Source organism: Haemorhous mexicanus, chromosome 2 (assembly GCF_027477595.1).
Source record: "Haemorhous mexicanus isolate bHaeMex1 chromosome 2, bHaeMex1.pri, whole genome shotgun sequence".
NCBI classification, from domain to species: domain Eukaryota; kingdom Metazoa; phylum Chordata; class Aves; order Passeriformes; family Fringillidae; genus Haemorhous; species Haemorhous mexicanus.
The window spans coordinates 102,600,598-102,627,650 of record NC_082342.1 but is presented as its reverse complement, the minus strand read 5'-3'; the positions used below and the strand labels follow the sequence as shown (position 1 = coordinate 102,627,650).

General features: G+C 38.1%; 1 protein-coding gene across 6 annotated transcripts in view; it reads left to right on the top strand.

Moving 5' to 3' along the window:
* Nucleotides 1-25,506, top strand: part of MID1 (midline 1) — a 249,132-nt gene extending 223,626 nt beyond the window's left edge. For 5 of the 6 annotated variants that reach the window (XM_059839740.1, XM_059839746.1, XM_059839743.1 and 2 more), the window contains 4 exons: nt 698-841; nt 9,145-9,306; nt 11,317-11,524; nt 13,088-25,506. In XM_059839740.1, the coding sequence (XP_059695723.1) occupies nt 698-841; nt 9,145-9,306; nt 11,317-11,524; nt 13,088-13,436 (863 nt within the window). In that variant the 3' untranslated portion in view covers nt 13,437-25,506. The remainder of the gene's footprint in view (nt 1-697; nt 842-9,144; nt 9,307-11,316; nt 11,525-13,087) is intronic. The other variant, XM_059839745.1, reaches the window with a different exon arrangement.
* Nucleotides 25,507-27,053: the final 1,547 nt, after the last annotated feature.

Below are 27,053 nucleotides of genomic sequence, written 5' to 3'. Positions count from 1 at the left end.
AGTCATTATGTTATGATAGGAACTCTTTTTTTAATGCTGCAAAATGTGAATTTTATAAGCAGCAGACATTTTATATATCTATGTTAGAAAGGATAGCTAGGAAATCAATAAAAATGGAGAGAGGAGAAAATTGGGCATGAAAGTATGAGTGCTGGCAGCTTCCCCAAAATTATACTTTTAAAATACCTGTTGCTAATGAATGACAGATCATAGTGCAGCCTAGAGCAGGGCCAGGAAGGATGCACCATCACAATACCACTAATGGCAATCTCTGGTAAGATAGGCTGGGCAAACACTGCTTTCAAACCAACAGTGAAGAGTGTTGACCCTCCCTCTTGATATGCTTCAATGAAATTTTGATAAGTTTGGTGGAATGATCAGAACAATCAGAAAAAGTAACTTGTCATTTTATCCAACTAATGTGACACAGATAATCACTTGTTTCATGGCATCTGGAACTAAAGCTACTTTAATACAAAATATTTTCAAAATCTGGAGTTCCTAGGTGTTTATGTTGTTATTAGGAATTCCTTCCTAGCAGTTAATTGATAATCAAAGCAAGCACTGGAATTAGTGAAAAGTTGTTGAAAAGTCTGTTGGATGGTGTCTCTACAATCTCATACATCAACTACATCCCCTAACCTCAGGGGAGAGGGGAACACTTCACTGACTGTGCCTGCTGTGTTGTATCTCACAGCTCCCAACCCACCCACCATTCGAGAAGAGCTCTGCACAGCCTCCTATGATACCATTACTGTGCACTGGACATCAGACGACGAGTTCAGTGTGGTTTCTTACGAGCTGCAGTACACCATCTTCACTGGACAAGCCAACGTTATTAGTGAGTATAAACCTTCTCTTCTCTTGGTGTTCCCTCATGGTTTCTATGAAAACCAAGTGTCTTTAAAGATAAATACACTCCTATGTCAAGATCAAAAGGAAAAATTATTTTCTAGAAAGATTTAGAGCCAAAATTTTCAATCCAAACCAATAATGATTTTAAAAGGCGTCCCAAGTCCGTTTTTGCAGATGTAGCAAGTTCAAAGATCTCAGTTCTATTCTCATCACTAATCAGGCAGTGTGCTCATGGGAGCCTGTGTTGAACTGGTCATTAGTTAGAACTGCAGCCCCATTGTCATTTATATAAACTTGACATCTGGACCTTTGTCTGAAATACAGATTAAGTCCTTCCCTCTGATTTTTATTATCTTCAAGGCTACAAAGCATAGGTCTCAGTGAACTACAGGCTAAGTCAGAAAACATCAGTGGAACAACAATTTATAAGCTAGCTTGGTTTTATTTAAAATGAGATTAACAAACGTATATTTTGTATTATAACACATTTTTTATGAGTACACTCTATGTTTTGAGTCTGCGACTTTCTTTAATGGCTGAATTTACCTAAATAGATTTTGGATCGCTTTATTGTTAAATAACTACTCCTCACAGAAAAAAAATGTGTTGTCTAGTCTTTGGTCAGGAAGTCAACATTTCTGGATTTGGTGTTCTGCAATCATTGGGGTCATTGGCTATGAATTTGGAGAAGTTATTCAACTTCTTCCTTATTGCTGTATATTTAATGGGAATACCACTAGCTGACACAGACTTGGATTCTGAAATGAGCCAAATCAATCAAAATGTGGAGTTTGTTCAAGTCAACACATATTTAGATAGGGAACTCATCACTGTAGGGGGTTGGGGTGGTTTTGAGTTCAAGAGATGCCTGGACAGATCATGCAAGAAAAATACACTGAAAGCAATGAAGTGCAATGAAGTTGCTCTGGAAGTGCCAGAGCTGTAAGCTGTTGATGTCTGGGAGAGCAAGGTGAGAAATGATCAGTGTGTGCTTTCCTTGTTCCTTGAAACCTTTGTACACCCTCATCTTTCCTCACCATCAAATACCCTGGCCATGCACTGAGCTAGATAGGCTTAGTTGTGAGACAGGGCAGAAATGCTTTTCTTCTTGCAAAACTTTTTTGTAAGAAGAAAATTTGTTGAGATACTTTGATGAAAGTCCGTGCTGTGGGCATGTTTGCATGCTTTATGTCAGTAGAGAAATGGTATGATCTATGCCAAGTTTGAGTACTGAGCCAAACTCTCCCACTGACTCCTCTTACTGTGTGCACCTCATCTTCTCCATCACTGAGCAGGAGTTTATTTTCCAAGCCATCTGAAAGGAAATCTGAGGATTCATGTGCTGGCATCTTAATACCTTTTAAAAGTAGCATACTGTGAATGCATTACAGTATTCAGGACTGACTGAAAAAAGAAGATAGATTATTGAGAATTTGATAAATGTTTTGTCAAAACCTCCATTTAGTGTTTCCCTTAAGAGTCTGTTTTGAAGAACACACTGCAAAATTTAAGGCTGTTGGAAAGACCAAATAAATTTCAACATATGCTGCTACATCTGAGCAAGCTAGATAATAAAAAAGTCTAATAGTAATTTTTCAAAAATTGAAGCAAGGTAGATAAGGAAAGAAAACATTCTCTGATAAATCACTACCAAGCAGAGATGACAATGATAAGCTGGCATTGCTTGTTTTCTAGTCCATTTTTATCTATGGCTTTATGCTGTGCAAGTCAATTACTGGCATTATGTATGAACATGGCAGTAGCAAAAGGTGTGCCATTTCCACAGCCTTGGGATGTGGGATTTTACTCATTGCTTACTAGTGAATAAATAACAAGGTATTTCTATTTTAGGCTGTAGTGTAGGTTTCCCATGTGGAGGTGAAAGCTTTGATCTGAAAAACACATATCAATAAGTGTGCTTTCAGGGATGCACTATAATTGTCAAGCATAGCATGAGGTGCTCGGTATGCAGTCTGAACTTTCATATTATCATTTTGCAAAAATAGTTAATTAAAGCTTTGAAGAGTAAACAAATTTACACTGTAAGAAACTTTGTTTACAAAATGCTCTGAAGACCTTAAATGAAAGTAGAAAGAAATGAAAGAATGGCTCCTTTTTTTGGTGGTATTTTTGGTTTTTATTTTGTTTTGTTTGGATTTTTGTTTTGGGGCTTTTTTTACCAGAGCCAGTTCCTATGCAGTTCCTGGTTCAACTGAAAGCTATAACGTTAACCCACATTAAATACATGCATGTGTAAGTATATGTGAAAGTCCTTTCTAAATGTTGTAAAGCCTTTTTAAAAATACCATTATTTAATATAGATTTGAACCCCTCCAATGGTGATCTTCCTGCCAACATGTTATAAATATGTCTGGGTTTCTAAAATATGAGATTCTCACTGGTCATTCCAAATTACACTGGTATTGGAGATTTACCCATTAACATCATAGAATAATAGGACCACTTAGGTTGGAAAAGACCTCTAAGATCATTGAGTCCATCCATTAACTTAACACTGCCAAGTCCACCACTAAAACATGGCCCTAAATGTCACATCCACATGACTTTTGAATCTCCCCAGGAATGGTGACACCATCCCTTCCCCAGACAGGCTGTTCCAATGCTTGACCAGCCTTTCCATGAAGAAATTTTTCCTAATATCCAGTCTAAACCTCCCCTCCTACAACTTGAGACCATTTCTTCTTGCCCTGTCAATCCCATCCTCAGAACACTGCTCGGATGTTTATTCATTTTGTTACATTCTATTCTTGATCCCGCAGAAGGATTTCACATCACACCTGTTATAAATGGCTTTCTAAGGCTGTTCTTGGAATATCACAGTGTACCTTGGTAGTGCTGTTGCACACAGAGAGCTGCTCTCACTGTAAGTGGCATTAACAGGTGCTGCACTGCAGCCTTCAAACTTTGATGAAGATAGGTTTGTGTTTTGGATTTTTTTTTAACCCAGTTTTAGACTTTGGGTTAGCAAAAATTTCCTCGGATTTGTGGCATATGCATGCTGTCGCACATAACTGTATTTTTATTTCTCTGTCACCTCCCAAAAACTCCCATTGGTATTGTGTGTTGCATATAGCAGATAATGTAAACAGGCTCATAGATTGACTTCAGTTCCGTGGTTTTTTAGCTATGAATTAGTCACCAGGGAGTAGCTGAAGTAGTGCATTAAACCCACAAGCTTTTTCCCTCGAGACAATAGGAATCACTTTGCATACATACCCACCTACCGTGCTAATGGAGGCTGTTATTTTGGAATCTGTTTCTTAAACCACACAGCCAGCCTGACTGCACTTTCCACTCACAGTACATTTCCCCCACCAGAGGCATATATCATCCAGAGATTGCTGAGAATTCAGTAACAAAAACAAGCAATACTATGTTTTTTTAGTGTACTTTCTATCCAACATAATCAACTATATTCTTTTTTATTAACTGAAAAATTGGAAAGTTAACATTTGATGGCCAAGGTCCAAATAGAGTATTTCATTTGAATTCTATTTCATACAGGAAAGATTATTTCCAAATGTGGCCAAACTTCTTGGCTATTGAATGCTTGGCAGACCTGCTCTGTGCATAAGAGCAATAGGGAGCTCTAGATTAAGTAGGCTTTTACTAAAGCAGTTGTCCTCAGTTATACCATTTGTACATTTGCATTTCTGAGAGGCAGCTAATCACCTGCAATCTGAATACAGTAAAAGCTTTTAAAATTACTTTGTCACGAGCTAACTAACATGCATTATAATTTCATTACCCCATTTCAATAGATTTTGAAGTATTCATTGAGTATGCCCTTTTTTAACATCATGGATTTGTTAAAGTGTGTTTCAGGATGGTTCAAATTTTTCTCTAGCTCTGATGCAAGATTCTTCAGGAAAAATACATCTCTCCCTTCTTGATGAAGAGCAGCAAATCATTCTCTCTTACCTTGTAAAAGAAATCAGGGATAATTAGTTATAGAGTCTAATTTCTGAAAAATCACTCTGTGAAGGATACAGTGTACTACTGTCAGAACCTTTTCACTGTTACTGGACTTCTCTTCCTTTGAGAGAGGATAAAAGTTTTTTGGAAGGACCTAAGACAATTAGGAGCCCAAGCTTCCATGAAAAATAATGAATTTATGATTCACCAAATATTTTTTTAATATTCTAGACTTTGCCTCTTTCTGGAAGTTTTATTTTGATAAAAATAAAATGTAATAAGATTCCTTACAGTCTTCAGATTTCTACTAGAGATTTTAGTGAGATTTTTTAATGGCACAAAAGCAAATTTGGGATAAAACTTCTGCATCTTTAAAAGTATAAAAAGACTGTGTTTCTTAAAAAAAAACAATGTGTTTTTCAGAAATCCTGAAATTTTTTTTTCAGATGGGAATGAAGAGTGGTTGTGGAGAGCTATTTGTTACTTTCACCTACCTTATTTGCTTTACCCATTTGAATTGGTAATAATTTATTTAAATAAAACCTTTTACAATAATTAAAATACTCAAGAGATTAAATAACCTTCCCATGACTTTTGTGCTCCTTTTCCAGTTTTCAAGAAAATATATTTTATTAAAATCTATTAGTGTAAATTTTAGGAGGATTTACACCTTGGGATTTTTCCCATCTGTTTTTTAAAGTGCAGCCAACACCAGGGAAATAGCTTTACAAATTATTACCTCCAGACTCTGAGAAACTTGTTTTGAAAACTCACACATCCTGTATGGACATCACTGTGCTCACTGCACCGTTCCAGGATGTAATTTAAATTCTCTACATTTTTGTAGGCTACAGTTTTAAAATACATTGTTTTACCATCTGCATAACCCTGTAAAAAGCCCTGGGTTTTTGAAACAAGAAACCTGAATGCAGCCTGGATTAGGAGTGGGTACAATAGAAGACCCTTGGCTCCTGCTGTTGCACCAGTGAGGAGATGTGTACTTTTCCACTTCACCTGCTGCCACCGGCAGGGAACTGAGAGGGCAAACACTTCCCCTGGATGCCAGTGTGATCAGGCTGCTTGCTCATTTCCCTGAACTTCCTTAATCATATTCTTTTGTATTCAGAGAAGAAAGGCTGTCCTGACAGGGCATAACTGGAGACAAATTCCTTTGATGCAGTGACAAATTATTCTTTCATACGTAAATGCTTAACTTGGCTGCCACGAGTAACTATTCTCCCTTTTGAAGGAGTTTGGACTTGTAGTTTGGCATCATCAATACTTCATTCCCAGGATTTTTGAATCAAAGTACAATTTAAAGCCTGTTATCAAAGAGCTTACAGTCAGAAAACACAAGAACACATCATTGAGCCCTTTGGTGCATAAGCAAGAGCTGAGCTTTTTAAGAAAACAAGGTTTGTCAAGTAAAAAAGCCGAGTCAGTCACTGCACATCCAGCATTTATTGCACATCAGTAGTTTGGGATGCCTAAGAGTGGAAGGACAAAGAAAAGAAACCTAAGATGTATTCTGTCATCAAAGAGGATAGAGCTTTCCTCTAGAACATGAGGTAGGTCATGGCCACATTTGGAAATAATCTTTCCTGTATGAAATAGAATTCAAATGAAATACTCTATTTTGACCTTGGCCATCAAATGCTAACTTTCCAATGGCTCTCTCTATTGACTGTGCAGAAGGTTTAGGGTAGATAAGGCCTTCAGTGATTATTTGGTAATTATAAATCCACATACCCAGGAGGAGGGGATGAACTCGAGAGGAGAGTCATAGCAATGCAACAGTTCCTTTACTGTCCTTCATATGCTTATTTGGATCAAAGTTTTATTCTTTGTTTAGGAGCAATCAGCCTCTGATTGCTCCTTACAAAGTGTAATGGAAAGCGTAATGAAAGTCTTAAAAATGTGCCCATTAGAGAGTTGTAGTGAATAATACAAAACTAGTTTCTAGATGAGTTAGCAAAACTCTAGGCATTTCTATGTCTGCATAATGGTCAGTTTATGTATGGCTTATACATACCACAGAACTTGCTTTCAAAGTGTGGTTGTGCTTGGAGAAGACATTCTAGGACCATTGTCTGTATCCATCCCACTTATTGTCATATGTTATTTAGTATCCCATCAGAGGCATTTTAGTTAAAGACTCCTTAATCATATTAAATTCCTTTTAAAACCAGTGTTTGATTTTGTTTTATTTTAACATACTTTAATTTATTTTGCAATAGCACCAGTAAGGGATAGTCTCAATGCAAAATCAATGTGTTGGTTCAGGTACAGGAGTGTGCAATTAATATCTGTGGCAAACGGGGAAAAGATGAGATTTCCTCCAAATAGTCAGTGAAATATTTTATGTCAGGAAGCTGCTTCCTTTATTTTCTTTCTTCCTCATAGGAAACCCATTCACACACAGCCTAAAAAAATAAATATAATTTGGTGTGTAAGGTTCAGTGAGAGAAGACATGGATGGATGTTGCCTTAAGCAGTTCACTACAAGTGGTGGGGTTACCATGGGGTATAAAGTGGGTTCTTTCTCTTTGTGACAAAGGCAGATAATTGTTCTATACAATCATATATCTATATATCTATATAAATTATCTATAGGGTGACTCATCTCACGTCATTTTAGATATCTGAAATTTGAGATCACACCTATGCTGATCACCTAGGCTTCCTCTGTGGACAAGAAAAGAGAGGCATTTGCAGTTGGTAGGATGTTCACATTTGGGGAAATGAAAGAAACTACTTACTGATTTCTGCCTTTCCTCAGAACACAGAAGAATAAGTTAGGCATTGTAGCTCTTCATTAGGTGGCAAGACAGTATAAATCTAACCTGAAACTGTCCCACAGTTACCCATTTGCACAGCAGAATTAATCTCTGTTCTGCCTGCCTCTGCAAAATGCTTTGTACTGCAAGAGAATTTTAAGACACAAACATCATAATACTTAGACTGAAATTTGGAATTTAAACTCTGTTTCTAATGATCTTTATGAAAAGCACATATCACATTAGGAAGGAATCTCACTGTACGGCCATGAATTGTCTATGAGTTTGCAAACCTGTATCACAGATCTGTTTCTTTCAAGTTTTGTAACCAGTAGCCTTTACATTTTATTTTACTAAAGTTTTCATATTGTCTCATGTGAAAAGCTGAATTACTACTGAGTTCTAAAAGATTGTCTTCATGAGTAGTTTGCTGTTAGAACATTTGTTAAAAGCTGAAAGCTGTCTGTAAACAACATCAGCTTCCATAATGTGTTCTGTGCCCAGTAAAGACAGAGGCCAAGAAGTCTGTCAGCCTTTCTCTGTTACATTTTCCAACCCTGGATATGTGCACACATCCCTACACTTCCACTTGCATCTATCTATTTCTGTCTGTATAACCATATAAAATGTTGTGAATAGATATATACTCCTCATAAATGTAAAATTTTTTCTTTATGTAAACATCTACAATGAGGCTGGGGAACCCATTAGACCAGGAGCTGTTCTAAATATACAGTGATGGAACTGTATGTATGGGTGATTGACTGCCATTGCATTTATATCACAGTAGGAAAAACTTATGAAGATTTAAAAGTTCATTTTAATAGCGTATTTTCCTGATTTGTTTACAATCTTGGTACTGACTCATTTTACTTATTTCCTGTGTGTTATACTTGTGGGGTAGGCATCAAATGTAAACCAAATATAAACCAAAAAAGTTTATAAATGGAAAATTTTCCATCTCTTTCCCAGCTGGCATCTCAGCATGAGGACATAAATCAAAAAGTTGCATCCATTAAATTTACTGGCTTAGATTACTTTCTGGCAAAGTCTGAAGTGCAAGAGCCAAAGGTTTCCCTGAAGCCCATGCTCTACCCTGTTTGGCCTCCCATGATTTGCTTCAGGTTCTGAAGAATGCATACCTGGGGACTGTCAGCAAAGGTGCCTCCCCAGCCCTCCTGGCTTTACTGCTCACGTTCGTTTTCTGAGGTTTAAACTGAGTTCATTAATCCAAACAGTAGATTGATGGGATCTCCATAATCCTCCCCTTCTTAAGCAATAAAGAATGCCTTGTGCTGGGATATGAAAAATCTCAGACTGCTAGTGTCTCCACTGAGCCATTTCTTAAATGCCCACTTTTTATGGTTCACTTCACATAGCAAGAATTCAAAAGGTGCCTTGGCTGCGGGTTGATAAAATGAATTAGCGGCTTTAAGCAGTGGCTCAGTAAATGTAACAACACTTTAAAAGGCACAGAAGCAGAGCTCATATTGGTCATTGGGTGCCTGGGAATGCTCTATATGTCCCTCTGTGTGTTTCGTGTGCTATGACTGATGCGCTCTGTTCAAAATTGCAGGTTTATGCAACTCAGCCGACAGCTGGATGATTGTTCCTAATATCAAACAAAACCACTACACGGTGCACGGGTTACAGAGTGGCACGAAGTACATCTTCATTGTCAAGGCCATTAATCAGGCTGGCAGCCGCAGCAGCGAGCCTGGCAAGCTCAAGACAAACAGTGAGTAACACGAGATCAGGATGCACGGAGTCCTCTCCTTTCTGGCCTGCCTTTTTAGGTCTGATCTTCGGAAAATACAAGAGGATAGAGAAGTTCAACTTTTTAAAGTGGTTTCCAAAATGAAAGCCACTTATTTAATATAATTCAAGGTTGTCTTAGTCTTCTGTAGTGCAGAAAATATGTTGGGGGTTTTTTTGAGAGATATATCTGTAGTTGGAAATATCACATAGGAATGAAACCATCATACGTGAAATGGTTGAAAATACTCTTTTGTGGTTTTGTTTTAATATCCTCTCTATTCTTTCTCCTCTACAAAGCAAAAACTTTTCTTATGTTTGCAGTAAAACATTTTATTTTTGTAGTGTTTATAAGATAATTGCTAGTCTAATTTTGTCCTCCAAAATTATCTCTTCTTTAGGACATTGGAAAACTTCTTAGCTTCAACCCCCTCATTTTTTATGGAGTTCAGCAAGGTGATAGACTAGTCAGAGATCCCACTTCAAAAAAACAATGGTTTCTCAAATTATTAGCAGATGTAGAATAGCACTTTTAAGACTAGTTTTCTGCTGTTTTTTCCTCTTGCACAAGCTAATCCTTCAGTCATGTAGTCATCATGGGCAGTTCTGAGGGCTGGAAAGAAAACACTGGAATTTATGCATCTTCTGAAACGTGCTTATTGTAGGGGAGGGTGCTTGAAGAGGGGCAATAGTGAGTGGTGCAAGAAGGAGTCTGAAGAGAATGGCATGTACAACTTTCTGATTTCCTCCTCTTTGCTATAAACCTGACTGGTGTGACCAGACACAATTTAGAACAGAGAGACATCCTTCAGATTCTGCTCCAGTGCACCAAGGCTACTAAGCAGTCAGAAAGGCAGGCAGGAGGCTATATTACTGCTGTCAGGTAGTAAGAAATAGTCCCCAAATACTTTGCAATGGGTTTATTCTATGTTTGGTCATAATATGTCACTGAATGCACATTGCAAAAGTAGATAACCCTGAACAGTCTACATCTTATTTTAAGTACATGTGCCAATGCCTCACACAGTCTTCATGAGAGATCTAATTTAAATTTTCTGTGCATGCCAACAAATCTTCTGATTACATGTTTTTCCCCTTGATATGAAAGACAGTAGGAAGAGAAAAGTGCTTTGCTGGGCCACTTGTGGAGTTGTACTTTTCTAGTTGTCTCTTGGTGGAGGTAAATGAGCATTCTGCTTTCTGACACAATGAGCAAGCCTGTCAGAATTGTAGTGGGCTTCATATATCTACAAGGTTTGGTTTACCAAAAAGCTTCCTGTTATTGTCTACAAACCTTGTGCTACAGCCGAAGATACTTGCCAAGAGCAACAGCCTGAGTAATGTTATTGCACCATATTATTTGGACCAAGTTACAGTTCACTTCCTTCCTTTTAATGCACAGCATCCAGCACCACATGGGCATCCTTCCAAAGCAATCCTGAATTGTTGACTGTGCTTGTTACAAATAAAGCTGTCAGTGAACAAAGAGACAAGTCTAGTTGTTCTTATTTTCAAACTCATTTTGTGGGAGTTGAAAACATACTTTTTGTAGGAATGATGAAGATGTTATTATGGAGCCTTGCCCCTAGAGAATTAATAGAACACAAGTTATTCTAAATCTAATATGCTGTGAAAAAAGCAACCCTCAGACCTTTATTAGCATGTATATTGGTTTCAATTACATGCAAGAATTAGAGTATTCTGGTTACCTCTAGGTCAGAGATAATGGACACGATGATTAAGCAGGGCTCTTTTCAGGGATTATCAATACGGGGAAGTTAGTGCACAATGGAGTTGACAGTAAACTGACAATGCAATAGAAACTAGCTATTCCAGGGAGCAGGATAGGTTAGTCTGTCTCAAGAATGCTTTAGAGGAGGAAATTAATATGGTTATGTAATCCTGTGGGCTTCTTAGAGGCTTGCTAATCCACTCTCCTTTTAAAAATCAAAGCCAAACCATTCTTCTGTCATCTTTGTCTCTGCATCTCTAGGTCAGCCATTTAAACTGGACCCCAAATCTGCTCATAGAAAATTGAAAGTGTCTCATGATAACTTGACAGTGGAACGGGATGAAACATCATCCAAAAAGAGTCACACACCAGAGCGATTCACGAGCCAGGGGAGCTACGGGGTAGCTGGCAACGTGTTCATCGACAGCGGGCGGCACTACTGGGAAGTGGTGATAAGCGGGAGCACGTGGTACGTATATAAAAATATATGTGGAAAGAAGCACTGGTTCCCACCACAGAGGTGCCAGCACAGTTTCTCTGACAGAGACCAGGAGCAGAGACATCAGGAACAGTATAAGAGCAGGCCAAGCATGTATTTTCAAATAGTTTGTCAGCTGAGTTTCCTAATCTCCAGCACTTTTGGACTCCAGAAATAAATCTGTCAGATTATGCATCTTTGTATTTAGTAGCCTTCACAGGACTTATACTCCACAGCTGGGGTTGGTTGTTTTTTTGAATCTACATACAGTCTATATTAAGATTTTTTTTAATTGGAGGGATCAAAAACTTTCATCTTGTTTACATGGATAACTTTGTAAATGTGATCACTTCTCTACTAAATGTAGAAGATTTTCTGTCCTTCACTATGAAAAAAATAAATAAAACTGAGGACAACTTGATGATCCAGTTTAACAGGGGCAGAGGTCAGATTTGCTTTTGGGAAGGAGACATGAAGCAGCAGAGCTGTAGGTCTGTGCCCCAGGGAATGAGGCAAGGGGCAGGAAAGAGAAGACTGCTTTCCTTCACTTCTGAATGATCCTCTGTGTCATACAGGGGTGTATTTCAGAGGGCTTTTACTCAATGGAAGAGATGTTATCCTTTGGTATTCAAAGGCATCACGATGAAAGTTAATGGAGTGGAAAAATCAGTGGGGTCTTCAGGTATTTCCCACTGTCTCAAAGAAGTAAAATGCTGTTTGGCTGTGCCAGTGCTAAGGAATGAGGGAAAAAAACCTTATGACAGATTAATCTCTGTTGGTTGAAAGTCCAACAAATACTGCAGTGTCTCTAGAACGTGAGGAACTTTTACATTTCTGTTATATATGACAAATCAGGTATTTTTCCTCAGTATCCTTTAATGAGAATATTTTCACAATCCTTCTGCCCTGCACATCTTGCCATAAATTATGGTTTGCAGAGTAAATGTCTTCACCTACAGTTGCTTAACTTGGCCTGAAACCCAGTCTCAAAAATGTTCATTTGAATCTGAAAACCACACCAACATCTGGCAAAACATATTTGAAAATGGCAAAATGGGGGGTAGGGGGTGGGGAGAGAGATGTTTCATGTGTCCTTTGATGTTTACTCTTGCATTCCTTCTTCATGGCCGCATATTAAAGGAGCAAGGAGAGATCAGATTAGCTGACAGATAGCAGTGTATTTTAAAATCAATGAATTCCTCTGTATTCATCTGTTGGAAATGGAAATTTGAGGTCCAGTGATTTAAACCCTGAGTTGCTGAGTATTCAACAATCTTCCTTTTCAATACCAGAGGCAAGCCCTCAAAAAAATTGCCATAGCTGCCAAACTAGAAATAATACCATGAATTTCCCTGACCTCTCAGACCCAAAAGAGACAAAGCATTAATTAAGCCTGTGCAGATGTTGTGGTGAAATGTCATTTAATTAGAGCTTAACTCACGGCAGTTAGAGGCGGGGGCATTCCAGCGAGTCCTCTGGGCTAACATTTGACTTCACTGAGAGACAAAATGGCAGGAAGCATTTGTTTCCTTGAGATGTTCTTTTGTTTTGCAGGTATGCTATTGGTATTTCCTACAAGTCAGCACCGAAGCACGAGTGGATTGGAAAGAATTCTGCCTCCTGGGTGCTCTGCCGCTGCAATAATACGTGGGTGGTGCGGCACAACAGCAAAGAAATCCCCATCGAGCCCGCGCCTCACCTCCGGCGGGTCGGGATTTTGCTGGACTACGACAACGGTTCCCTTGCCTTTTATGATGCTTTGAACTCCCTACACCTTTACACTTTTGACATTACATTTGGCCAGCCAGTGTGCCCCACGTTCACGGTGTGGAATAAATGTTTGACCATTATAACTGGCTTGCCTATCCCTGACCACCTAGACTCCTCCGAGCAGCTCGCGTGACCGCCCAAAGCCAAAAGGTAGGAGGGCACATCTTCCCAGGGCGGCCCGGCGGGGCCACCAGGAGCTCACCTGGAGCTGGCAGATCCACGTGGCATCCCAGACAATGCTGCCAAATTTGGGCAAAACTGACAAGGAGAGAAAATCTCTTCTTGTGTATTTTGGACTGAAGGACAAGATGTGGCTTTAATATCTTAGAACTTTTTTTTTTCAGTTGGTTTTGTTTGGTTGGTTTTTGTATTTCATCTCTTACAGGAAGATTTATAAATTATTTATAAAAATGAAAAAAAAAAAAAAGAAAAGTGAAAGCCTAGTATGGACATCTGGGAAATTACTTCTTTTTTTTGGGGGGGGTGGTTTTGCACATTGGTGGTCCTGTTAATTAAAGTTTCATCAGCCTTTTGAATAATTTTATTTTACAGTGGATAATAGAAGAAAATTGGACAGATGAAAACTGCATAGTGGACAAGTCAGTATACTGCAGGTTTTACTTGTACCAACATTAGTGGTCTCATTACCAGCCTTGTTGAGTGTGAGAGCTCTCAATTTCTACTTTGCACATGGGAATGTGCAGACCAAAAGAACAAAAATAAGCAAGCAAGGAAGTGGAGCTCGCCAACACAGCAAAAGAATGAAGTTTAATTTACTTCTGTTCACAGGGCAATGCTCTCTCTGTTCATAAAAAACACGTGGAGTATCTCCTAGAAATGTGAGTGGATAAATCATCTGGTGATTTATTTTATTGATGGCACTATTCCCATCTACCAGGGCTTCACTTTCGTCTTTGGGAAACATTATAGAATCACTGAGGACGTGGAAGACCGATACCATCTCTGAGAATCAGCAGCACTGGAGGAGAACAGCCAATCCAAGGTCTGACTGTAGACTAATTTGATAAAGCACGGCAGGCATCATTTAAGGATTGATTGTAATAGAAGATGTCATGGTTCTGATGGCAGACATCTGAATGCTTATTGCTGATTTTACAAGGTTCAACATAGCAAGCCCAGCCAACAACTCGGAAGTGAGACATGCGCCACTTTTCCATTGGTTTTAAATTAAATACAAGTGTTTCATTGTCATGCACTGTGTAGTGTCTATAACAAAGCAAGGAAATCTGTTTTGCATGTGCTGTATGGAGAAACACTGCAGCTGGAGGTTGCTCACAGTTATTATTGTCCCAGGTTGTTTGGGAAAGCACAGTTCACTTTGTGAATGAAAAGTAATGACTAAGCTTTCAGCAGCAGTAGAAATCTGCACAGGGAGACCCTATGTTCTTCCTGGTGTTGGTAGAAGAGCTTCAGTGAAGGCAATAGAGGTTCTATGTACTCTATCTCAGAGCTGAATCAGGTGCAGTTTTTTTCTCTTTCCCTTTACAGATAAAAGCTTTTTGTAATTATTGCAGTGCTTATGTATAAATGATCATTTTGGGAGATGATTGAGGCATATGACAATTTTAAAAGAATGGTTTTCCTGCAGTGTTTTGTTGTTACTATGCAAGTGGTGAATATCTGCCTGTGTGGAGAAAAGATAAATCGAATATCAGCTTTAAAGATTTGCTCTGTAATTTATAACCATGCTTTAGGTGTCTTTTGAAAAAGATGCTTTAATGCACTTTGTTCAGTAACGGGTCCAAAATAAAATGGCCCCAAGCTCAGCTTCAGATTTTTTAAATACTGATTCTCCAGGTACAAAGCTCTACTACAGTTTGCCTTATGATTATATCAAAAATTTATAAACAAGATGAGGACAATATGTACATGCCTGTTTGTTTGGTTGGTTTTTGGTTTTTTTTAATAGAAAATAAATGCCTTTCCATGTTTCTTTGATTTCCCTTTACATGCCCTGCTAACTGCTGAATTAAATGGAGAAAAATCTGGCAGTACATTGCTGATACCATGGCTTTCAGCTGGGCAACATCCCATAGTTCACAGGTAGGAGCCACTGATCTTTCCCAAGCAGACATAAAAAAACAAAGTGTGTACATATAGTGAACCTCACTGTGTATCATAGTGTCATTAATAATCAAGAAATGTATACCCTCAAAAATGAAAAAGTAAATCAGTCCCCAAGCATCACATTTTAAATCTGAGTACAATGCTACTGGTACAATCTGATATACAATGCCCAGATGACCTGGCCTGAGATGTTTGGGAGCTAGCTGAGATGGTATGAAAATTTTGAAAATGAGTTGACAGAAGATGTCTGATGCAAAGCAGTGATAAAAGGATGCATGAATAAAGGACTTTTATTCTAGGGTTATTGCCAAGTTTCTGCCTAAAAGGAAAAAGTGAATTACCAAAGTACATGTAGCAAGGCTGTGTGTCTTCTCTTTTGCAACAAATATTAGATCTAGAAGCTGATTTCAGTAGTGGATAAACTGAAAACACTGCTCAGTGTTTGCTTATACAATGTTGTCAGAGATTGAGCTGGATGGAAATAATACCGTGAATTTGGAGAGGTCCCAAAAATATGATTTCACATATTTTCATTGTAAAGATAGAGCATGAGCCTAAAGACAGATTGTGGTTTAGGCCAATGGAAAAAGGATGGTCTTTCATCTACAGACCTTGCTGTACCATCTTTATCTTAACACAGAATACTTCATTTGGAGCTAAGCCACATTTCTGCAATGTCCTATTAACTCAGTCAGTACTCTGTGCATATATGTTTGTGTATATATGTACACATATGTATGGGTATTCACACACCAGCATATGCACAAATACAGTGTGTAATTTGTGTATACACACACATATGTATACACACAGACAAAGTGACAGCAATTAGGTGTTCCTTTTTTCTTGTTTCTTAGAAAATTTCGTATTCTGTATGACAATGAGGAAACAAGTTTGCTATGAATAGTATTCTTCTGGACATTTTTTAACAAACAAAATCTGTTTATTTTACAATACATGATTCAATGCCTGATTAATCAATAAAATTTTCCATTTGAAAATGTAGCTTCTGTGGTCTGTGGCATTTTGCATGGTCCATAGTAATGAACTGAAATCCAGGGGAACAAGTAATCCTTGTAAAAATATAAAATATGGTATTTTAATGTAGCATGTGGTCTTAGATGAAGATTTTTCTCTTTTTTTGAAAGTTTTGTGACTTGGAATGAAGTAACATTGTATAATGCTGTGTTTAACAAATGCAGATTTTTGAGGAATAATCTGCTGAGATGCAAGCAATGAAAGCGGTAGATAAAGCCTGTGTTGGTATAATGATTGTTTCAAAAGTGTACTTAAAACCCAATTTGGGATTCAGCAGAATTAGGGCAAACAATAACACAATCTCTTTAGAAGATAGTAGCAGCTCACAGTAGTGTTGAGCTTGAGGAAATGGAAGGGTGGGGGACTGTTTTTCTCTGAGACCAGATAAAATTTTCCATGTGTGTGACTTTTAAGTGTTAATGCACACCTAATAGGGGAAAAAAAAATTGTTCTGAAATGGGCTATATGTCATAAATTATTTAGTAGACTGTCTCCAGTCTACTGTATTTTCCCATTGTTGGCTTTCAGAGAGCAATAAAGTTGCTGTTTTTCTGCCATTAGTTTATTTTTTATGAGTTTTGGGTATCCCATTTTTCAATTGCTCAACAAAGAGACTCAGTTAGCAGAGGGTCCCAAGGGTAGGACGCACAACAGTCTCTCAGGTCTGGGTACACTGTGAAAAGCAGGAAATCTGCAAGTACAGGTGGAAACACATTTTTCATTATTTTAGCAATAGTAGGTCACCAAACACCAGTGTGCATCATCTGTTTTAGTCCCGCATCTTAATTGCAAACACTATATTCTTTACACATTACAAAACGCAATGGGACGCTATTGAGAGCACAAATTAAAACTAGATCATTAACCAGTTCATTTTGAGATGGCCAGCCTGTATAGCACCATGAAGGACTGTGGGAGATACCATTAAAATGTTATTTAGTAATACAGTAAATATTTCTTTTTTAGTTGCTCTTATAAAACAGATGTCTAATAGTTAGCAGATTCTGCTTTCAGTTGCAGCAGCACAATTTTCAGATAAGCCCATGAAAAGAAACAAAGTGAGGATTGCTAGTGGCTCTCATCTGTGTCACTAAAACTGAAGGTATTAATTTTAGTTGGAAAGGCTGTTTTAGTTTGTGGCTGAGGAGTGAAGAAGAGCTGACCCACACAGGAAGGGCACACCAGTACCTCAGTTACTGGCCAGGGCACACCTGGCCTAAAGGCCTTCAGTGGGGCAGCTTTGGGAAGCTGGTGATAAACAAAATGTGCACAAGTTGCTCATGGAGTGATGTACTGGGAGTTTAACTGTTACACCATTTATCATGTATTTTCACATGCTGATTTTTATAATACTGGAAGTGTGTCTTGAGACAGAGGGATGTAAAATACAGTATTTTCCTGTCTTACTGAGTTGCTTGCCATATAGAAATGAGCACAATGTTTTTGTCTTCTCCACATTTTTCTTGAGAAAAATCCCACTCACTTCCAAGTGCTGATGTTTAGCTATTTGTATTTAATATGCTTTCTGAAATTAAAGAAACACTCTTTACATTTTAACTATTGATTTAGTACTTGATATAGTAAAAAATTAAGAGACTAAAGAGCAATGATGTTAACAATGCTTTCAGTGTGGGCTAGACCCTTGGTTTGGACTGTGACATTTAGGGCATCTGTGTACATAAATCAAATCTCTGTGCCAGAATACATTAAATTGTCATTCATGTGGGAGTTGAACAGTGCAGGTGCAAGTGTTTTCTTCTGAGGTAGGCTTTTGCATTAACTCCACTCTCTGAGTGGAATATTCTGTTTCTTTAATTTTTTTAATTGGTTTTCTGATTCAAGTGCAGGCCCAGTTAATAAGACTGTAAATAATACAATCATTCATCATGTTACTAATTTTAGCAAGCCCTGCCATATCATGTGCCTCTGGCAGGTCGCTGAACACCTCAGCTGCAATCATAACCTTTACAGCCTCACCTCCAACATGAGGACTGATGCCTAAGATGTTGACCAAGTGTGTAACTTTCCCAGGTGGAATTCATCCTGCTTTGAGAAAGGAACTCCAGCACAAATCATGATACCAGTTAAAGGTGAGGGACATATACATTGCACAAGGGTATTATAGGAAAGACATGGGCTAGAAAACCATTGCTGCTGAGGCAGCTCTGGTTTAGAAGTGCAACAATATATTAGGAAGTCGTGACGTCTTCTGCTACAGTGTGATCACCAGTGGCATTAGTACTGCTGCCTGAGAGAGGGATGGAGTAGCAAAAGAGGGAGTTCTGGAACAATGCTGAGAGAGATCACTCAGAGTGACAGGGCAGCTGAAAACCTGGCACCACTGCCTTCCTTGGCACCATGCTGCAGCTCTGCAAAGCAAGCCTGCACCTATTCATCCTTTTGTTCCAGCTCAGCCTCAGCCCACATTCCCAAATGACAGGAAAAATAATATTGCAATTACATATTTGAAAGCCTAACCTGAATAAAAGCAGCAGGGCAGGGATGACAGCCTCAGGCCTTGATCCTCCTTTATTCACACAGATTTTTACATCTGCTGACTTCAAAGGAGATAGTCCTGATTTACACAGAGGTAGGTACAAGCCCATGAATCTTCACTTTCCAAAGAGTCAAACCCAAGTGGAGCAGGAGCCCCTGTGAGAACAGCTCAGACTTCCCAGTAAATCATGTCTTTGGAGAAAGCACTTTAGCTGCTAGCAAAACTGCAGTTTCTCATGAGCTCTTTCCCAAGGCCAGCACAGGTGTGTTTTAAAATGTCTGGTTCTTTTTAAATGTATGGCTCAGTAACATTCTTCTTGGGTGAATTGTTCAGGCAATGTTTTCCTGTTTCTTCCAAGTGTGGGAACAATTCTCTTAGCAGGTGCTGTGTTACTTTAATAAAATCTTGAGATACACAAGTTATGATATAATCCTCTAGCATTAGACTATTGTTCTTGGACTTCCATTTAAGAAGGGATAATAGCTAAAATGTTTAGAACTCTGCTTCCTTTAACTGTCCTAATTGATATAGTTATTTGAATTCATGGAGATATTTCCTCTTAAGGAATAGCACCTCATTTCTTGTTAATACACATGAACAGATAGTAATTAGGAGTATTCCTGAAAATTATGAACCCTTGCAATAGTTTATAATCAAACCTTTAAAAGGCAGCAAATGGAGGCTTTGTGTTTTTTATAGTCATTGAACAGGAAAAAACCAGCTATAGCTGTTTAGATCACTGACAGCTAACTGCTACATGACAGGATGGGAAAAGGTTTTCATTAGCAATTTTTTACTTCACCCTATTTTTTACTTTACTTGGAAAACGGACAATTCCACTTGAAAATGTTTCTCTGATATTCTTCTTTCTTCACCTTTCTTTTGTTTTCAGTCTCATTTTTAATTTTTAAATATTAGAGAGGCAAGAAGTGTGAGTTTCAAAAAGTTGGCTTTATTTTTTTATTTTCTTTAGAATTACCATTTACAGGATGTGGACAAGAAATTAAATGAGAAGTCAAAATACTAATGCAATATGGTAACCTGAATGTTGAGAATATTTTTGAAACATAATTTAAAGAAGGAATGCAGATAAACCTGTCACTCTTCTACAATTACTGAATTATTTGGTTTCATTATTCTGGGCTTAATAGCATTTCTCTCTAATTAAAACAGCACTAGGAGACCTGATTAAGGAGCACAAGCAGAAAGATAGCAGATTATTTTAGGATAACCCTGGAACCAGCTCCCTTTAATTGCAGCAATTTATATACTCAACCTCATTAATGTCAGCTTGGGGGTTTGGGGGTTCTTTTTTATTATTAAATTGGGTGTCCTCACTAACAGTAGTTCATAGCCTAGAAGTATGTGTCCAGTGTCTCTCTTGGGAGCCCAGTGTCTCTCTTGGGAAGCATGGATTCCAATCCCTTATGCTATTGGGATTCTATTCCCTTATGGAATAGCAAGAAAGTCCTCCCTGTGGCAGGTGTGAAGGTGGTGCCAACATAGTGAGAACAGCTCCCACCAGCAGAGGATTGTTTGGTCTATATTTCTGTTGTCTTGTTTATGCAAGTAGTAGTGATGGCCAGAGAATGAAATAGATTCATCCAGATTTGTAGGTATAGGAAGATGTGAAAAGCCTCTGTTGCATTAATATTTACAACCAGTGGCACACACAACCCAGAATTAGAAATGAGCAAATTGAGATTTGTTCCTTTATACAATCAGTCACATATTCTTTTAATTTCTTCTAGTGACTGTGGCCTCTGTCTCAATTTTTCCATCAGTTTACATCCACATGCTCCTTGAATATTTCTTAAAGTTGGTGGGGCTTTTTTAAATATTAGGTTTTAGTCAAACAAACATTTTTTTAAAACAAACATTGCTGATGTAATGTCAGCAGGTTATGGTAGAGAGTGGAGATGAGGAACAATTTAGGACCCAGAACAGGTACAAATTGAGTTCAGAATAGAATAATACTGTTTCCCTTCTAACAGGGTAGTCATAGAATTACTACATTGCATATATTTAGACAAAGAGGGTTTATTCTTAAGAAAGTGTTCTGAGTTATGCTGTAAATTCTAAAAGATGTGAAAATTAAGGAAATTAGGATAAACCTTTAAATTACATACACGAAAAGAGACGAAAAAATTTATTTCTTCACTATCAATAATTCATGTTTTCCTACATCCTTCCATGGGAGGGATTAAACAGGAATGATTTGTCTTTCCATTTTTATGAAGTCACCGCTCCATATTAGTATTACTTGGAAATCTCTCAGGATGAAGAAATTTCATATGAACAAGCACAGCATTCTCAATAATCTTAAAGTCTGCATAAGCCATTAGCCAGTTTTAAGGCTGGCAGTTACTCATCAAGTTATGAATGCTTTCATGTGTATTTAACTGTGCCAGTAGAAACATGTAGCATTAAAAAAAAAAAAAAAAAAAGTGATCAATCAACTACAAAGCTGCTACTTGTGCTACTTGGTATAGGAAAAGGAAAATATTTTCATGGACTTGTACTCGTGCTGGTTCTCATGCACAGAGAAGCCCTAAGTCCTGGCAACCTTTTATCTGTTTTTGGAATTCAAAAGCTCTGCAAATCATGCTGAGGGTCTGGTTGGTATATATGGGTACAACTCACCCCAGTGTCCCCAGTGTCCCCACTGTCCCAGTTATTCCTGCTTCCCCACAAGTAGAAGGAGAAGCAAGCCAGCTCCCAAAGGTCTTCGTCTCTAATTCTTCCCTGACATCTCTCATGGCAGGACCAGTAAAGACACAGGATGGTCACATCTTGTGTGGCAACAGAATTACAGTATGAAGTTTTAATCAGGCTTCTCTGGGGTAGAACCTTACCCCACAGAAAGAGAGGCTGAACTGGCTCTGGTAACAAGGTCCAGACATTTCTTAAGTAGCTTCTCCTGCTTCTGCCATAGTCAGGAAAAGAAAGGGAAATCTGCTGCAGGACAGGCTATAAGGATGGCACATTTTCTAAAGGCATGTCCAAAAGGATCAAAGGGAAAATTTTAACTGTTATTCATCCTCATAGGAAGGTCTGCATAAGGAGGATGGATACATTTTTCCATGTTTCCATGGAAGCATGGAAAGCTGCCTCCTTATATGTCAGATTTGGCAGTGCTTGTGGGCAGGCAGCCCCACATTTCATTTGAAGAGTGAAAATCATTTTCCCACAATTTTTCTTCTCATTCTCCTAAAAGTTTGACAAGTGGGAAGAAAAAGTTGTCAAATTCCATTGTACAAAGGCTCATACCACTGATCTTCATTGTCATAGCGAAAAAAAATGCAAAAAACTAACAAAGAAAAAAAAACTAAAGAAAATACAACAAAACCTCAGTGTGCAAAACTTTTATTTGTTACAACTGACATATCTGACATATTTTTAATATGCTACTTTTAAAACAGTTGCAGATTAATAGAAACAAAGTGAAGGATTTATCATGACTGGAACTCAGACAGTGAAAGAGAGAAACAGAAGTTAAAGGCAGAAAGAATGTCCCTGGGAAATAGACCTAGGAAGGTAAAACCAGAAAGCATGGCTACCACAGTGCAGTGACACTCATCTGGAAGACTGCAAAATTCTGGTCTAAAAGAAAGATGATATTCAATAACACAGGATCAGATAAAGGCTCATCTTAAGAGAAAGCCAAGGAAGAGCTTAGGTGATAAGAGGAGATGTAAATGTGGCAGTGTAGCCATTACTGTCTGAATAGAGATAACAAAGTGGTTGTGCTTTTAAATATATGATTAGGGATAGCCCCAGGAAAGGAGAGACACAGTTCTGAATAAAAGTAAAACTGGTACAGGAATAAATTCAGTCAGCCCTTTTATGAACAGTTAAGTCTATAGAAATCAAGAAGTTTACTTTATGGGATGGCAAGAGGAATAAAGAAACCTTGCTGATTCGAGAAGAAGTTTTGTATGTGAAATTAATCACTCTTCCGTCTAAATGAGCAAGTATTAGTCACCTAGGCATAAGCATGCTTTCTAGGCATCTTCCATAAGGAATGGGAAACAAACAGCACCTGCAAATGTTCATTCCAGGTATTTTGGCCTCCTAACTCAGAACAGGGAGAATCTCACTCCACGCCTGAACTTTTGCCATTGGTCATATGAGGAATCACAGACAGCTAGACTGTATTTGGTATCTGTCTTTTAGATAGCTAAAGTCTGATCAAGTGACTACCACTCTATATATTTAGAAAATGGAATATTGACATTTTTATAGTGGTGATTACAGAGAGAATCCATTTCTTTGGATATAATACAAGAATTTATAGAAAGCTCCTGTCTTAAAATCCTTACTATGCTGAAGTTTGAAGGCAATTTTTCACTGGCCTCAGTGAAGCCTACATTTTGCCTCTTAAATATGAATCAGGTGAAATATTGTAGGTCAAAGTCATATTAAATCTCTCAAAGACATCTCTCGACAAGGAGTGTTCTGGCAACTGAGCCCTGTTTTTTCAAAAGAAGACATTTATAATAATGCTTCAGTAAAACAGCCATTCAGGAAGCATCAACGAATAAATAAACTTTTATTTGCCTACAAAACAAACTGGCCTGAGATTTTATGTGCTGATATGCACTCTATTGCACTGATCCTGTGCACAAGTATGTTGAATTCTAAATTGATTTGCTTACCCAATGCTGAAAAATGCTACACATTAATAGCTTTTCCTGGGCCAAATGATTTGGTTGTGTTAAAGAACCAAGAGCTCCAGCAAAACTGTCGTCTAACAGAGAAGTAGCCAACAGTTAAAAGTTAAAAGAAATGCATAAGAGATAGCTGAGAAGTGCTGGCTTTTTAACATATCAGTTGGATGCTGAGGTCAAAAATACTTGGTTTTTTATGTTATTTATTTAAATCTTCTGCAAAGGAAATGGGGCTGGTTCTCTGAAGGATAACTGGAAAGCCTTTTGATATTCATGGTAGATTGCTTTGGATGGCGGCCTTCCAGAAAATGAGAAGAAAAAAATATTCTGTAGATGGATGTAAATATCCCTTTATCCAGGATTTTAACTTAGACTCACCTCTCTGTATTGTATAGGTCACTTTTGGAGGTTTCATTTTATCTATTTCTAAACAGCATGAGTATTTATCTAATGATGCTGAGGTGAGGTATGTTTCATTCTTCAGGTTAATAGAGTGCACAGTTCAAAAAAACCTTCACATGCAAAGTATTGTTAACTGCTTGTTCATAAAAGGGAAGGAAATTACTCAGGCTGAAGAAATTTTGAAGTTAAGATTGTTGATGATCTTCAGGCTGGTAGAAAAAGAATTCTCAAATAAAAGGTGAAAGTTTCTGCAGGAAGCACTTTCTGTTGGGGAAAGGATTAACAATCCAGGAAGGTCAAATAAGGAAAACTGTCAGAAAGTCACTTAAACTAGGGAAATATTTTGTAAAAAGGTGTGACACAGAGGGAGTTGGTGGGGTTAAAGTCATGGTGAAAGGTGACTGAGATAGCCTGGTCTGCTTTGGAGGGAATTTGTGAGGATTTCTATCCACAGAGAATATGGGATTAGCTTGTGAAACTACACTGGCTCATACTGCTTAGGGGTCTGGGAGTTGGAAGCAGCATCAGAAAATAATGGAACAGAAATACAAATCAAGAAAGAAAGAACTGGGAACAGAAAACAGCACAACATGGAAACCTTCAGTAAAATGAGTCTTCTTACTGTTGGATTTGTACCATTGATGAGTATTGAAATGGAGACAGCTTTTAAATTGTAACTTATTTTCACAGCTTGTGCCAACATGATTCATTACTTCTGTTAATTTTAATTATTTGAACAAAAATGTTCCTCTGTTTCTGGTGCCTAAATCTCTATCTGCCTACAATCTTAATTTATGTGCAAACAAGGCCTTACATCCTTAGGTATTTCCCAATCCATAGAAGCATGGAATTAGTCCTATCTCCTCATAAAATCTGGGCTCTTCCACCAGCATGGTAAAGAACGTGGAAATGCTTTTTTCTTTCTCTAGTTGAAACAGCTAAAGATTTTTGGTAAATGATGTAACTTGATAGGTACTGGGGCCTCTTGGTTTGGGAGCTTGGTGGGCTGGTGTAGCAGAAGCAGAGATGGTAAAATTCAGATGGTTTTGTGCTGAATTGCTGGAATGGAATGTGTCTGAAGGGTGGTGAAGATGTTTGATGCTGGGGGATGAGGAGGTTCTGCCAAGGCATTGGTGAGGTGTCACTGTCAAAGAAGCTGGTGAATGTAACCACACTCACTGTAATTCAAAAGGAATTTGACAAAATCTTTGTAAAGTTATTGTGCTCTGAATGGTGTTAAAATATGGAATTTATGTAATTGTAAATTAACTGATGTTTAGTTATTGGAATAAGATACTACAGATGTATTGTGGGATATATAAAAATGAATGTGTAATCTAGATTATTTGGGTTATAAAAGATGGCGCTTTGACCATCTGTCAGTGATTTGCTTTTACTGGGCTAAGGAAAATGTGGCTATGAAAAGAAATAGCAATTTATTAGCAAGTTTTGGATTGTATGAATGTGTCTCGATTTTTGTAATAAAGAATGTTAACACTACTGCTTAATTTCTGCTGAAGTAAACCGGTGAATTTCAGTAGCGATTTTATTTTGGGCAGAATAGATCTTAACAAAACCAGGAGTGGTAATTAAACCTTATCTAATCTCAGTTTAAGATTATTGTCAACAGACAAATAACTGAATCATAGCCCTGCTAAGGAATTCCCATTGAAGGGAGATCTCAAGGCATATCCAGCTGGAGGCAGGTCTCCAGAAATGTATCCCAGAGGTAGCCCTGAGGAAAACAGGGAAGGCTATAGTGAGGAAAAATAACAGACCACTGATGGGTGGATTTCTGACTTTTTATGATCAAGGATAACAGCCTTTCTGGCAAAGGGAAGGGAAAGGCTACCAGCCTCACACCTTCACATCAGATCAAGGTGACTCCCTGAAACAAAGCCCCTCACCCCTTCTCAAACTTTCTCCTCCACGTAATTTCATAGGAACTGAAACAATTCTGAAGCAAAATGATTTTGTGGTGTAGAATCAGGGGAAATAACAGCAAAGCTAAAATTGCAAATGTGCACAGGTAAGGAGAGAACAAAGAGGGATTTTACTGGGATTAATGTGCTGTGGGAAAAATGAGTGAAATGAAGTTCAGAGGATTTTTTTTCTCTTACTGAATCAACATAGTTTTGGGATTATCCCTGAGTCATAAATTCCAATTAGCAGTATTAAAAAAAAAAATTAAGACAGCTTTCCATCACATTCCCAAAGCCTTGCCTCAGAGATACCCATCTAAACTTGCTCAAAACTACTCATCAAGCTGACTCTAGAAGAACCACACCTACTTATTCACCTTTTATTATTGAAAAAAAAATATATTAAGTACAAGAGCCAACAGTGATACAGGATTTATAAACAGTGCACTTCTCTCCTGGCAGAGGCATGACATGATACATAGTTAATTGTTACTTGAATTAGTATGTTTTATGAGCACTTTAGTCAAGGCAAACTATCAGCCTACAATTATAGCAGTCCTGTTCTGATGTCCCATCAGCTCTCCCAAGAGGGCTAGGCCAGGCCTCAAGTGCTGGAAATGCTGAATATCCTTGCTCTTGTCAGGGTAGGTGCCGAAATTCCAGCACCCAAACAGGGAAGTCAGGCCACGCCTTCCTTGCTGTGCCTGAAGACCAATTCCACCTCCTCAGCTTTTTTCCTCTGTTGTAGCTGTAATGTCCCTAGTCTTTTTTCATTCTCCAATAGGTCATGTTTTTTGAGATTTTTCACCATTTGCATTGCTTCCCTATGGATTCTTTTCAATTTATCCTACATTGATTTTGCTACAAGAGCAGTGGCCAAAAGTGAATACAAAATTCAGTGCAAGACTTTATCAGCTGTTTGGAGCAAAAGGATAAAAAACAATCACTCAAGCCTTCAAACCCAAATATAGTGCTTGCCTTTCTCATGACACCACGTCAAAGTTGAATAACATATCCCTCACAGCCTTTGCAACCCCCGTGGACTCAGGAGAGCACCTCCACTCTGTCTTCACCTTGTCAGGAACTTGTGTGGATTTAATCCCACCTCATCAGGATCATGTTTGTTTTCAGTC